General features: G+C 41.6%; 1 protein-coding gene across 9 annotated transcripts in view; it reads left to right on the top strand.

The window, feature by feature from the left end:
- cacna1bb (calcium channel, voltage-dependent, N type, alpha 1B subunit, b) overlaps positions 1-15,742 on the top strand; it is a 234,243-nt gene that overhangs the window by 201,651 nt on the left and 16,850 nt on the right. For 7 of the 9 annotated variants that reach the window (XM_080419994.1, XM_080419990.1, XM_080419993.1 and 4 more), the window contains 5 exons: positions 138-265; positions 4,821-4,917; positions 11,261-11,366; positions 12,428-12,535; positions 13,178-13,284. In XM_080419994.1, the coding sequence (XP_080276120.1) occupies positions 138-265; positions 4,821-4,917; positions 11,261-11,366; positions 12,428-12,535; positions 13,178-13,284 (546 nt within the window). Of the gene's footprint in view, positions 1-137; positions 266-2,941; positions 3,039-4,820; positions 4,918-11,260; positions 11,367-12,427; positions 12,536-13,177; positions 13,285-15,742 lie in introns of all 9 variants that reach the window. The other 2 variants (XM_080419996.1, XM_080419989.1) reach the window with 1 other exon arrangement.

The following is a 15,742-nucleotide window of genomic DNA, read 5'->3' as shown; positions in this document are numbered from 1 at the left end:
GTGTGTGTCCTGCCTGCCTGCCTGTCTGTGGCTAATTTAGAAAATCACAGGACCCGTGCTGGCCAAATTTCCGATGCCGATGTCTCCTATAGAAACAACAGAATGTTGACAACAATGTTAAAATAATGCCTTTCCAGATGCTGAACCTGTTTGTGGCCGTCATCATGGACAACTTTGAGTACCTAACCAGGGATGCCTCCATCCTGGGCCCACATCACCTGGATGAATTCATCCGAGTGTGGGCCGAGTACGACCCCGCAGCCTGGTAAGTGTGTGTGGGCACAGTACCACCCTGAGTCATTTGTGTCAGTCATCTGAACCAGGATGCAGAGGGCAGTCGGATGTGTATTAGAGTTAAATTATTTTTTAAATAGTTAATATTTATTTATTTATTTTCAACGTATCGATGCGAAGATATTTTTATATATTTTTTTTATAATTGACTAAAGTGATTAGTCTGATTAAAGGGATAGTTCACCCCAAAAATTACTTTTTTTCCCTATCGATTAGTCAGCCCATGGAGACTTGAATTCATGATTTTTGTTTTTGTTTTTGTCGCATTCCTAAGCCAATAATTTGATGACCAGCAGACCGGTAGGCAGCGGTTCCGGTAGGAGACACAAAGGAGACTCTTTGTGTCTCCTACCGGAACCGCTGCCGGTCATCAAATTATTGGCTTAGGAATGCGACAAAAAAAAAGAAAAAAAAAAGGAATTCAAGTCTCCATGGGGTGACTAATCGATAGGAAAAAAATGCATTTTGGGGGTGAACTATCCCTTTAACCACCTAAGCCCTATTTTATACTTTGACGTACAACTGACATTTTTTTTTTTGAAAATTGTTGATAATTTTATTAAAGTCGGTTAAATCAGTTCAGGTCCATTAACTGTTGCACCCCTAATATATGTAGGTGTCGGAGGAGGTTGATAAGGAGGGTGGGGGGGAGGGAGTGTTGAAGGCTGAGGAGGGTGCAGGGAGTCTTTGGGGATCACAGTGTGGAGCAATCTCTCTTAGAAAATGACGTAGAGTTCCAGCAGCATGACTCTGTGACATTCTGAGAAGGAAGGGATCTAGACTTAACCCATTGAGACCGGTAACGCATCTGTGTCATGTTCGATTTTAACCGCTTTAACCGTTTTATACTTTGGCTATTCAAAAATAGCAGATCTACAAGCTCATAGCGCGGCACCGAGTGCCGCGCTATGAGCTTGTAGATCTGCTATTTTTGAAAAATCTTGAAAATGTGTGCAAATCTATGAATATATATTATGTTTTTTAAAGTGAATATTTGTAACTCAAATCTTGGCTTCTGGGGATTCTAAATGTCTTTGTAGAAAACTGTGTATTTTTTTTACGTATGTTGCTATAATATCAGTGGTTCTCAAACCTTTTTTCATGTCACAGACCACCCAAAACGATATGTATTTGTCCGCGGACCCCCATCTCAAAATATGTTGTTCCAGAGACCCCCACAGAAGCAAAGATTTGAGTTAAAAAATGTATTCGAAGATTTGCACACATTTTCACGATTTCAAAAAAAAAAAAAAAAAAAAAAGTAGATCTGCTATTTTTTTTGCAGATCTAAAAAATGACACAGACTCGTTCCCCTGGTTTTAAAGGGTTAAGCAGCAGAGCAGTGAGTGACGTTAAGCTCGCGGGTCCAGCCCCGCAGGAGTCCGGCCGCCCCGACTGATGCATGTATAAATCCAGCGTTTTCGCTCGGTTCTGCTTCGCGCTAAGCCGACAGCCTCGTGAGGCCCCTCCTGTCTTGTTACTGTGACAAGGAAACTACAGTATGTTTTATATATTCTATACCTGGCGGGATGGGGGGGGGGGGGGGGCAGATCCATCCTCTGGTCACTCATTTCTATGGCCTGTGGGGGATATTTTTAATAGTCTGTTTCTATAGTCAGACTGAATTAAAAACAGTCTATATTTCCTTTTGGGAAATATACTGTAGACTGTCTGATATATTTGGTTATATATTTTATAACATCACAAATTATGTTTTCCACATTAACCCTGGTGTCGCTGTTCTCAACACATTTTCCAAATTGTTCTAAATCTTAAAAAAATTGTATTATTCAAAAAAGTACAAATGTGTTCTCAACGCTCTCAAGGTTGTGGGGATTCTTGAAATAAAAAAAACAAGATATTAAAAAAATTATTATACCAGGTTGCTTATTTCTCTCACTAAACATGGCAACGTTGAAAGGCCAAATGAGGAACAGCGCCACAGTTCATAGAGATACATACAGTGGCCGAACACAGTATTGCGGGTCGTCTTTAGATCCCATATTCTGAGAGGACATTGAGCCCTCATTGGCTAAAGGACCAGCCAATGAGGAAAAAGTCACGACTAACAAACAAGTCAGGACTAGCGAGTGTAGATATAGACCAGGTTTGGCAACCTGGTAAAAAAGTTTGAGAAGCACTAGGTTATGGGGGTTGATGACAGTCTGGGTTTTATATAACCCTCATAAAGTATTAATGAAAGCCTGGCTATGGGAGCCATGAGCCAAGTGACTCATGATTCCAGCAGAGGTGTGTAAAGATGGGGAAATATACGGAAGTGCCACCACCTGAAAAGAGCACGCGGGGGAGGCATTATATATTATTTATTTACCTCCACTTCAGATCAACCTCCTACATAAATGCCAGAGATATTCTCAGCCACAGTTTTATGGTTATATGCATATAACTATGTTTATATTTTTTTGTGTACAGAAGGCCTACGTGTTATCGTTCTGTGATCGCGGAGGGTTTTTATATATACCGCTGCAGTGGGAATACGTTTGATGATGAATTGATGTGTGTGTGTGTGTGTGTGTGTGTGTGTGTGTGTGTGTGTGTGTGTGTGTGTGTGTGTGTGTGTGTGTGTGTGTGTGTGTGTGTGTGTGTGTGTCTGTGTTATTTACATAATGTTTTCATCTCTTTGCAGCGGGAGGATATGCTATCAGGATATGTACAAATTGTTGCGTTTTATTTCGCCTCCCCTCGGCCTGGGGAAGAAGTGCCCGAATAGAGTTGCCTACAAGGTTTGCGCCTCCCCATACAGTGCCCTTTGTTTCCCCCCCCCAAAAAAGGCACTGTATGGTGGATCTGGAATGTGAATGCGTGTCAAAGAATGATCGAGACATACATGTGTATCGTAGTCCTAAATCCCTGAGTGTCAGTTACAGCGCTGAGCGTCTATTGGCACTCAGTGGTGGAAGAAGAACTAAGATTATTTTACTTAAGCACTTACTCTAAGATTATTTTACTTAAGCACTTACTCTAAGATTATTTTACTTAAGCACTTACTCTGTTACAAGTGAAAGTCCTGTATTCCAAATTTGACTTGAGTGTAAAAGTGCAAACGTATTGGCATCAAAATATACTTTAAGTAATCTACCAAAGAAAAGGTACTCAAATTGTACAAAATGTGTCTAACTTTTTTTTTAAATACAGTAGCACATCTACAAGCTTGCGTCACGTCGCATCGCAGCGGTTGTGAGCTTGTAGATCAGCTATTTTCGAATGGCCTGACTAGTAACCAAAGTGTTCAAATAATTGCAGCGGAGTTGAAGTAAAAGTCTTGAAAATTGGAAATACCTCAAAATCGTACTTTAGTACAAGTACTTAGTTACTTTCCACCAGCGGCATGTGTTGACACTTGGTGATTGTGCTGTGTGTACACAAACAAATTCCTCCTCTACTAACCAACCAACCGGCGGGGTAACCGTGGCAACTGATGGAAACAATGGCGCCGAGTCAATCTAGCAACGCAAGCAAAGTCAGATGTAATTGGCGGGCAGGGCTACTATCCAGCAAACACGTACGCATGCAGGGGAGAAAAAAAGGGCCTTGAATGGCTGTCAGCCACTCCAGCCGGCAAGAAACGAGGGCCTGCCGAGTGAGCTGAGCGTCGTGCTAGCTTTGTTTCCACCAGCGAGCGCGGTTATACCGCCACAAACTGAAGGGCATCTCGAACACAGGAGCCATGCCTTTTCATTCAGGATCCCGGGCCATGCAGCATGTGTCTCTCTCTCCAGGGAATCCTGCCTCTGTAGCGCTCTCACTCCCTGATACCCACCAGTGGTGGAAAAAAGTACTCAAATGTACTCCTGTACTCAAGTAAAAGTCTGGTGTTAAAAATTTTACTTGAGTAAAAGTACAAAAGTGTTTGTGTATCAGAATGTACTTAAAGTAACACAAGTAAAAGTACTGATAATGTTTGAAAATAGCAGATCTGCAACTGTAGATCTGCTATTTTCAAATAGCCCGGGTATAAAATGGTTAATGTATGTTTTACAATGTAATAAATTATATCTGCAAAGTAACTAGCAACTAAAAGTTTCAAATAATTGTAGTGGAGTAAAAAGTACAATATTTGCCTCTGAGATGTAGTGGAGTAGAAGTAAAATGTATTGGAAATTTGAAATACTCAAGTAAAGTACATATACCTCAACATTTTTACTTAAGCACAGTACTTGAATACTTAGTTACTTTCCACCACTGCGTACCACCACTACCACCACCACACCTGTGATGCCTCCATGTCTTCTCAATGCCATGCAGCCTGGGATGGCAGGGCATGGCATGGCATGGCATCGCTCCTCCACAGGAGCCTGGAAATCGTATTAACACGGATTTCTGTTCCTTTTTTTTTCCCTCTCCCCCTCTCCATTTTCCTTTGGGGGATTTTTTTTTGGGGTTTGTTCTGTGTGTTTTCATTCATTCATTCTCTAACCACCCCTCTACCCCTCCATCCCCCTCCCTCGTTCTTGCACCTTCCGGTACTCTCTCCAATCCCCTCTTTCCTGGGGGGGGGGATATAGTGGCCGATTGATGTACCGCGATATGTACGAGCTGCTCCGCCACATGCCCCCTCCTCTCGGTTTGGGAAAGAAATGCCCGCCGCGAGTCGCCTACAAGGTATAGAATCCCTCCTCGTTCATCTTGTCTGCCCCCCCCCCCGAAAACCCCGCCCCCCAAGCCCCCCCACCCACCTGTCTCTCCTCTCTCCTCCTGTTCAGTTGGTTCGTTCTGCAGTCGCTGTCGCTTCCTTTCTCCTACCTGTCTTAATAGGAACTATGTCTACCAAAGTAGGGTTTTTTTTTTTCTTCCCCTGAGCGCAGCGTAGGTTTTGAATTATTTTCAATTATTTACATATTTACGCAAGTGCTTCTCCCCCCGGACCCCCTTGAGGGGGTTCCAGGGGGCCCCCAGCAAAATGTTTCAACATAGGCTAAACATCAGTTTAACCACTTTAACCCGACATACGTACATCAGCTACTGTATTTAGAAATAGCCTAACATGTCGACGCGTTGATCTTTTAGATAGCAGAACTTTTAGATAGCAGATGTTTTAGATAGCAGAACTTTTAGATAGCAGATGTTTTAGATAGCAGAACTTTTAGATAGCAGATGTTTTAGATAGCAGATATTTTAGATTGCAGATCTTTTAGATAGCAGATCTGCTATTTAAAAAAAACAACAAGATTTAAAAAAAAAAAATTGAAACATTTTTACAACACTAATCTTGTGTGGAGGCACAAAATATTTTCAGATGGGGGTCCATATCAATATCAATTTGTTCACTGATTTATGCCATGCTGGAAACAGCAGCAACGTATAGCGTGGTGCTGCTGAGCATCTATATTCTGCGCTGCTCCGTGCACGTTTAGTTCAACTCTGGGGGGTTTGTGGATGGATGCGCGTTTTAGACGAGCGCCTTGGGTTTTTCAAGCTGGGAAAACACACGCTTTGGTGGACACACAGCCTTTTACACACGCCTCCCGGCTTTCTGTCAGATATGTGTCACAGTCAATGTGTAGCTGTCATTTTTGCTCTTTCTTGTTCACCTGTGGCACACTCTGGTCTCGTCCTGCTCTTGTCACAGTCAGCCCATTAAGACCGGCGGGAACGCATCGGTGTCATTTTAGATTTCTTTGGCTATTCAAAAATAGCAGATCTACAAGCTCATATGACCTTGTAGATCTGCTATTTTTTGGAAAATGTGTGCAAATCTTTGAATGTGTATTTTTTAAAGTGAACATTTGTCAAATATTTCGTTCCAGGGACCTCCAGAAGCAAAGATTTTAGTTAAACATTTTATTAAAAAATATATATTATATATTTTTTAATACATTATTTTTTTGGTATATATTATTATATTGTAATGGTATTACAATATAATATAACATAATAATTCTTTTTTTTTTTTTATCGTGATTTTTCTAAAATAGCAGATCTACAAGTGCCGTGCTACGAGCTTGTATACCTGCTATTTTTGAAAAGTGTAAAATAATGGTTGTAGCTAAAAATCTAAAATGACACAGTATGCGTTCCCAGGCCTTAATGGGTTAAAATAACTCTCGGAGAGGGCCGCCCACACCAAGGAAAGATAACCGTAATGATAGTAGTGTGAGCATCCACACTGATGAACGATTGATAACGTTCTGTAAACATAAGTGACGTGTGGAATGTGACGCCCTGTAAATTCAGATGAATTTTGATTGCCTGGCTGTCAGTGTTTCTGTTGTTCATCAAATTGCACTAAAAGTGATCCCAACAATATCGTTCACCACTGTCGTTACACTTGTGGTCAGAGCCATCCTCTTGAGTTTAGAACGAGTTTAAAATGACACATTTATAGTTATCGCAATATTATCGTCAGCGGTCGATTTGCTGGGGGGAAATCCATGCCTCTGCTTTGGATATCCCCCCATGGTCATTATTACATTTTCATGGGGATATGTTTTATCTCTGCTACTGGTAAGACTGAATAGATGTATTTCCTTTTGATATGTTTGATAGTTATGTTTGATAATATCAAAATGTAATAAAATAAAATATGTTAACCGCGTTAACTCTGGCGCATGTTGGCTTACATGTTGTCACCTACCTGAACATTTACTATATTCTGTTTACTAACGAGTTGGAGAGACCCCTGTGACCCAACATACGCTCTGTGGCAATGATAACTATGAGATTATAGTACTTTAACCTTTTTAACAAAAACAAAAAATATTGCTTACCCTACCTTTAAGTGGATAAGAAAATGTGCCCCGTCTGTTCTTTTGACAAATTGATGGTTATCGTTCTTGGTGTGGATAGCACTTTACTATGTGTAGCGTACTGCACATGCTCGTCCACCTGCCCTCAAAGGGCATTGTAGAATATATTCAGATTTGTTTTTCTTCTTGAAACCACTATCTTAGTAGTAATGAACAAAAGAAAAAAAGGTTATCATGGCAGGAAAACAAAAGCTATACATTTCTGTTTAGCTATAGTTTCTGACTGAAAACGTATTAAATAAATATTGTTCCTTGTGTCACGTTGAATCATAGAAACAAAATGATATAGAACAGACATTTCTCTTCTGTGCTTCCACTTCAAACATGGGGGAGGAAGTCATCGATCCATGAGGGCCTCTGCCCTCTGTGGTGCGTTTGTCCCATAATATGGAGATGCAGTGGTTCTGTGGTATCCATAGCAATAAGCATAATGGATCCCCAAGCAAATTACACAGTTAAATCTCCCCCATGCTGCATGCAGTGGTGGGAGAAGTACTGAAATGTTTTACTTAAGTAAAAGTATCATTACTGCAATGTAGAAGTACTCTGTTACAAGTAAAAGTCTGGAATTAAAAATTTGCTTCAGTAAAAGTACTAAAGTATTGGTATCAAAATGTACTAAAAGTAAAAGTACCAAAATGTTTGAAAATAGCAGATCTACAAGCTCACAACGAGTTGCGATGCGACGCGTTGTGAGCTTGTAGATCTGCTATTTTCAAATAGCATAGGTATAAAATAAGGCTAAAGTGGTTAATGTATGTTTTATAATGTAATAATTTATATCCGCAAAGTAGCTAGTAACTACAGTTTTCAAATAATTGTAGTGGAGCAAAAGTACAATATTTGCCTCTGAGATGTAGTGGAGTAGAAGTAAAAGTATAGACAATTGGAAATATTCCAGTAAAGTAAAAGTACCTCAAAATTTTACTTAAGTACAGTACCGGTACTTGAGTAAATGTACTTATTTACTTTACACCACTGGCTGCATGTTAGGGATAGATAGACAGACAGACAGACAGACAGACAGACAGACAGACAGACAGGCCTTTATTGATTCAGTGGAGGTCATTCGGTTGTAAATAAAGTTTTAATCTAGCCGTTTTAAATGTGAAATGAATCCATATTGACGCAGTGAGCAAGGACCTGAGTCTGTCTCGAAATATAGCTCCTGCTTTTGAGAGATGAATGGACAGGGAAAGATGTGAGGACAGCCACAGAGAACAGCAACGCACTGGAGCAAGTCTAGTCGTGTTTTTTTTCTTCTTTTCGGTTTCATCTTTTTAGTCCATCTGACTATTTTAAATTTTTAGTTTTACTTCCCAAGAGTTTGGTTTTACCACTTGTTACACTCACTCTAATGAACACAGCTCTTCTTTCAGGCCTTAATAAGGGTCCATTTGGTTCCATTTGTAAACTCAGAGTTACAAATGGATAAAACGAACACTGAGGATTTCACTCTGCATGCTCCTCGTCACTGTTTCAACTCCTCATTTTACATTCTTGTGTGTGGCGCTACAGTCCCCCCAAAAACGCTCTTTCTTTCTTTATTTCTCTCTCTCTCTCTCTCTCTCTCTCTCTCTCTCTCTCTCTGGGGAATTCACTGCCTTATTCCCTTCCCATTCTTGTCACCTGCTCTCACCGCGTGTATGTTTTTGTAGACGTGCGTGAGTGTTTACGTATATGAACATGCGTGGGAGGTGTGTGTGTGTGTGTGTGTGTGTGTGTGAGAACCTGTATAGTGTGATGTTTGTCTGAATTTACTCATACTATATGTGTACCTGAAGCCGCTTGTCTTAATGTCTCATGCGGTGTGTACAGGCAGCTTCCCAGATGTGTTGCTCTGCATGCATTAATGTGCTTCTTGTTCCCTATTTTAACTAGAATGTTGAATCACCCCCCTGCCTTTACTATACTATGTGTGTGTGTAAAAATTTACCTTTTAGGGTAAACTTTCATATTTTCAAAGTAAAGGTTTTCTCTGTGTATTGGAAAGAGAGTGCCCAACTCCTACCCTTCGCACAATTCTTATTATGGTGCAGCATATCATTCATAGTGCTTCCGCTCATGGTTGTATATGCTGGCATGCCAACTCCATAATAATAAGTACAATTACTAATTAACAGTCAGTCAGTTGTGTTTAAAAAATGTATTCATTATTTGTTACTGCACGTACGGGGGCACCTGTCAGTGGGGAGTGCTGGGCGGGAGGAGTAAAACGAAAGCTCTACGTCCTCCCGGTCGGGCTCCTCACTAGCAGGTGGGCCGGTAGGAGACAAAACAGTGACAATGCACAGAAATGTGTGTGGGGGAGGAATCAATAGGCTCTATGCACAGCAGACATATTGGAAATAAATTGGGCCTCTTCCTTACTTCCTTCACAGGTGTTACCAATGATACTAATGAAGGCTCTGTTCCATTTCGTGTGGCACAGTGGTTCTCAAACCTTTTAATTTCAAGGACACCCGTAACTCTGAGAGTGTACAAATGGAACCAAATGGACCCTTACGGATCCATTTGGTTCCATTTGTACACTCTCAGAGTTACACACTTGTAAGGGGACATTTGGAACCCCCTCAAGGAACTGTGAGGGTCCCTGGACCACACTTTGAGACCCACTGGTGTCTCCAGTGAGCCAACATGCACAACATCAGCCCCCTCCCTGACTCTGTTTGACCAGAATGGAACAGAGCCTTCATTAGTATCACTGGTAACACCTGTGAAGCAAAGTAAGAAGAAGCCCAATTTCTTTCCCAATATGGCTGCTGTGCATAGAGCCTATTGAGGAGAGAAAGGGGTAAAAAGATGCTGTGCGACAGTTTTTTTCTAGTGTCATAGCAACAGCAGAAACTAAAGCCTAATTCATGCTTCTGTGAAAAAAAAGGTGTTGCGCGACTCGTCATTGCGCAACCAAAAAATGGCATGTTTTCAAATGAAGTAAGAATCAGGCTTTATAGAGCAGCTCTTCCCACTTGACTGTGTTTTTCACTGTCTGAAAGAGGCTAGCCCTTATGGATACATGCTTTGTTTACTGTGGATGTTCACCAGTGGGGGGGGGGGTGGCCTGTGTGTTCCTGGAAAAAAGGCTCTTCTGTGTGCTCAACTGAAAAACATCAATTGTGTATGGACAATCAACACGATATTTTATTACATTTCTACCGCAACATCGTTAATGATGCCCCTACACGGCCTGATTTCTGAGAATTTGGGAGATTTTCTATTACAGTATGTTCTGTATTATTTAATTTATCAGGCCTGAACAAATTGGGTTTTAACGATGAATTAATCCGTTCAGTCCGGGTGCACCTGTGTCATTTTAGATTTGAGCTAGAACTATTATTTTATACTTTGGCTATTCAAAAATAGCAGATCTATAAGCTCGTAGCGCGGCACCGAATGCCGCGCTACGAGCTTGTAGATCTGCAATTTTTTTTTAAATTCGTGAACAATTTAGCAAATCTTTGAGTATTATATTTTTTTAAGCAAACATTTTGAACTGTAATCTTTGCTTCTGGAAGTCCCTGGAACAAAATATTTCACAAATGTTCGCTTTAAAAATGTAAATATTATATAAAAAAATCCATGTTTAAAAAAAAGAAAAGCAGATATACAAGCTCATAGCGCGGCACCGAGCTTGTATATCTGCTATTTTTTAATAGCCAAAGAAATCTAAAATGACAGAGATGCGTTCCCGGTCTTAATGAGTTAATAATGGAACCTTTGCACAGTGCATTAGCCTGTAATGAAGTCTCACTGCCAGCACACAGAACCCCCCCCCCCCCCCTGTTTACGTTGAGCAGTTCAACCGCTTTCAACCCGGTGTCCCTTTTTTGGGGCATATGTCATTATAGGCGGACATTTTCCCAATTGTAATTTTTTTCCCCACACAACTATTAAAGAAATATATAAATATACAGTATATACTTTCTATATAAAATGTGTCTTAACCAGTTAAACCCTATAATATGTAATTGAATAGAGTCCCCTCCTTTTTTCCCTCTACACCAAATCTCACAGGCACAGCGCCTCGTGAGGTTGTAGATCTGCCATTTTTTGCCAAAATGTTTGGCTATACTTGGGGCAGAATGTTGGCCTATAATAATGACATGCCCCAGAGAATAGGGGATGCCAGGGTTTCACGGCGTGGCTAATAATAATAAGTGCTTTAATGGTTTGATCCTATGGCTTCTGTTCCTGCGCAGCGATTGGTCAAAATGAACATGCCCATCGCCGACGACAACTCGGTGCACTTCACTTCCACACTGATGGCTCTGATCCGCACCGCCCTGGAGATCAAACTGGCATCTGGTGAGACATTCCACAACCCAGGGTTCCTATTTGCTGGGAGGAGGAGGGGGGGGGGGGGGGGGGGATGCCTCTGCTTTTGATATCCCGCTTATGGTCATTAATTTTTTCTATGGCCGGTGGGGATATGTTTTATGCTGGCTTGTGGTGGACATTTTATTTTCAAAATTCCATTTTTGCCATGGACATACAAATTGAGCGGACCATAATATTACCAGAAACACATAAAGAGCTAACCCTGAATGACCATAACAAGTCTGTAACTCTGAGAGTGCGGGTCCATTTGGTTCCATTTGTACACTCTCAGAGTTATGGGGGTCCTTGAAAATGAAACACTTGAGAACCACTAGTACTAGTGGATTCCTAATGTGCCATAGTGTCAAAATAAATCAGTGTCATACATATTCTGAGGAAAACCTGGAGACTGACATTCAATAATTGGGTCTTATGATCAAAATGAGAACATTATAATGTTATGTAAAAAAAACAAAAAATCTAACATTTACCACGGACAAGGACAGGTCTTGCTACGGTGTCCACATGTGTCCGTGTACATATTGATGACCCCTGCCTGCTTGTGGCCATACAGTACATGCATTTCCTTTAGGGGAATGTAGACTGATTTACTGCTTTACTCGCAACGTGGAGTACGTTTCTTTTACAATTTCATTTATTTATTTATTTATTCATTTCCCTCGCGTACACTTTCTGTGTACACACTCATTGTATGCATTTGGGATGCGCATGTGTGCATGTGTGTTCGTGTGCAGAAACATGTATTTATGTGTATGCATACGTGTATGTACGTAGGGTATACACACATAGGATTTTTTTTTTTAAATAGAGCCTTAATGTTATTTATCTTTTTCATTTTTTTCTCCTATTTGTCACTGTCGGGTTAATAAAATAAATAAATAAAAAAGTTTCTTTTACAAATTGAACTCTGGAAATTCCAACTGTACCGTGTGTGTCTTTATGGATTGTGGGGTTAATGGTGCATATAGAGACAATTCACTCGTAGATTTGACATGACATTATATGTGTCTCTGTTTGACCCCTCCTAGGAGTTCTCGCCCAGCAACTGTGTGACGTTGACCTGAAAAGGGAGATAAACCGAGTGTGGCCGAGTCTCCAACAGAAGACTATGGATCTCCTGGTGACACCACACAAACGTAGATATCCTCTCTCTCTGTGTGTGTGCGAGTCAAAGTCCAAAATTCTAAATTTACTTGACTAAATGTACAAAAGTATTGGTATCAAAATGTACTTAAAGTACCAAAAGTACAAAAATGTTTGAAAATAGCAGATCTACAAGCTCGCTTGTAGATCTGCTATTTTCAAATAGCCTCGGTATAAAATAGGGCTAAAGTGGTTATTGTATGTTTTATAATGTAAAAATGTATATGTATAGTTACTAAAGTTTTCAAATAATTGTAGTGGAGTAAAAGTACAGTATATGTAGTGGAGTAGAAGTAAAAGTACTGAACATTGGAAATACTCCAGCAAGTACATAAAAGTACCTCAAAATTGTACTTAAGTACAGTACTTGAGTAAATGTACTTAGTTACTTTACACCCCTGGTGAGTGCGAGTGCGTGCGTGCGCGCGTGTGCGTGAGAGAGAGCACTCTCTCAGATCTCTGTTTTACCAGCTAACATCATTGTGTGCTAGTTTACAGTGCACACCCACACAGACCAAACAACATCAGCAACAGTCTTTGTTTGCAGGCTCATTCTCTGCCACCTAGTGGCCACAAAGGGAATTGACTCGTTGCACAGTGTTCACCCTGCTTGCTGTCCGTGTGTCTTCCTCCAGACAATGAGCTTACAGTGGGGAAGGTCTATGCTGCGCTGATGATCTATGACTACTACAAACAGAACCGTGCCAAAAAGCTTCAACAGCAGGAACCCTCAGGACCTAAGGTATGGCTTGCCTTGGCTTTAACTTCGTTGCTGTTGGGCGGATACTCCCTATCTCCATATTCTAACTTTTTTGAGTTTTTTTTCGTAAATTAATGCCCTACTTGATTATACTACAGTGTCACACAAAAGTATCCAAAATAGCAGATCTACAAGCTCGAAATGCGCCGCGTTTTGAGCTTGTAGATCTGCTATTTTTGTCTCCGCCAGGCCGAAAGGCATGGCGAGAGAGTATGTTTTACCCCCTGTCTGTCCGTCTGGCCTGTTATAGCGCCACCAGGAGGCCGGTTCGTGCAAAACCCATTGTTTTATATTACTCCTACCGATTTTATCCAAACGTCATGCAAATCGGTTCACAGTATCTCTATAGTCATGTGATCAACACGGATCTGTCCGATTTCCCATATTCCATCCTCATTGCCTATGGTTGGCTTCCAAAGTTTGCAGGATTGGTCCGTTTTGAACAAAAAGCCTCAAACTATGCACGCAGCCTGCGATTTCCGTGAAATTTCACACGCACATTCCCACTAGGCCGAGGAAGAAATGCCACCAGCAGGTCTAATTTAACAAAACACAATTTTTGGAACAAAATGCCTCAAATCATGAATGCAGTGTCTGATTGCCGTTAAAGGCATTAAACTGTGCACGCATACTCCTTGGAGGCCAAGTAAATGTCTCACATCGGCCTGTTATAGCGCCACCAGGATTTCCTTTTCTTTTTATATTACTCCTACTTTTGTCCAAACATCCGCAAATCGGTACACATTACCTAATGTCTCCTTCTGTTGCCTACATTTTTACAAAAATAAAGACAGACACAATGAAGTTAAATAAAAGCAAGTAGAGGCTGGTGGACAAATAAGGAGTCTGACTACTCACTGCTGTGCTTTTGATTGAACTCGTTTTTGATTGTGTGCCAAAAAGACCAACGTGTCCACATTTTTTGGCAACAGGGAACTTCTTCGTTTTGTTAACAATAAATCCCGCTTTCGAAAAGATGCGCTCCGAAGGGGTTGAAGTGGCAGGGATGCAGAGAAGACGCTTTGCTAGAGTTGCCAACTTGGGAAAGCGGTGCTGATTTAACCTCCACCATTTCAGTGGGCCGGTTTCCGCTTTGGATCTGTCTCTTAAAAAGTCAGTCCGTTCATCTTCTGCAGTGCCGCCACTGTGGGGTTCATCTTCATCGTCCATCAAGAGGAGTCGGTCAATGACGATATCTCGGTCCGTTTTAGCCCTCTTTGCCGGTGAAGCCGCGTCAATGTCTTCGTCCCCGTCACTCTCAGAAAAGGCAGCCTGGAGAGCCAGGCGCTCAGCCAGACGTGTCACCTCTGTGTGGACCTGTTGCTTTCCCTTGTCGGACAGCCACTTTAACTTCTTGTAGCGGGGGTCCATGGCTGCGCAGAGGACGGCAGCATCAGTTGGGTCTGAGATTCGCCACCTCCTATTAATTTCCTCCGACAGTTTACTTTTCAGAGCTTCTGTGGCGGGGCTGTCATCATCTTCCTCTGTCAGATATTCTCTTTTTAGATTAATCAGCATTGGTACTACTGCTGATAAGGACACATTTTCTTCCTTTGACAACAGCTCAGTCAGAGTGAGGAAGGGCTTCAAGATGGCTACAGCATCCTCTGCGATGGCCCACTGGGCGGTTGTCAGGTCCAGAGCTCGGTCCTCTCTTTTAGTGATTTAATTAATTTGAGATTGGCTGCTGGCTCGCCTGGCTGTGACCTCTGTTTAGCCTTTAACGCCGTAGTTGCTTTGGAACTCTTTTTGAAGTGGGACACGAGTCTCCTAGCATATCCCACCGTACGGTTTACAGGGTCATGATGTTTTAGTGCGGCATTGATGCACAGCTGGAGCGTATGCCCCGCACAGCGCACCCCCCTGACATCACCCCAATCCTCCTCTGTGTATTGAGACACAGAGTCATATTGGACGCATTGTCGCAAACAACTGCAGCTCTCTTCTTTGCGGGTAGCCTATGGCGTAAGCATCGGCTACGTCTCCAAGTCTCTGTGCAATGTTTACACCTGTGTGAGCCTCCTCCATGGCCCTAGTCTCCAACACGTAGTTTTTCATTTTCCAGTCGTTGTTTATCATGTGAGCTGTCACCGTCATGTATGCCTCCATGTGTAGACTGGTCCACATATCAGTTGTGAAACTGACAGCAGAGCACGTATCAATTTCGCTTTTAACCTGATCACGAATGGAACTGTGTTTTGCAGAAAGAGCATGAGAGATATTCTCTCGCTTGGGCAAAGTATACAGTGGCTCCAGTGATTTTATTAAGTGTTTAAATCCCTTCCCTTCCACAATGTTTATTGGTCTCATGTCCTCTGCGATGAACGAGACTAGTGCCTCAGTTATGACACCCTTCCTGGAACCATTATTTTATACTTTAGTGATTAAAAAATAGCAGATCTACAAGCACAAGCTTGTAGATCTGCAAAAAAAAATGTAA

The sequence above is a fragment of the Gymnoscopelus braueri genome, assembly GCF_963280865.1.
Source record: "Gymnoscopelus braueri genome assembly, chromosome: 22".
NCBI classification, from domain to species: Eukaryota; Metazoa; Chordata; class Actinopteri; order Myctophiformes; family Myctophidae; genus Gymnoscopelus; species Gymnoscopelus braueri.
This window is presented reverse-complemented; position numbering and strand designations above follow the sequence as displayed.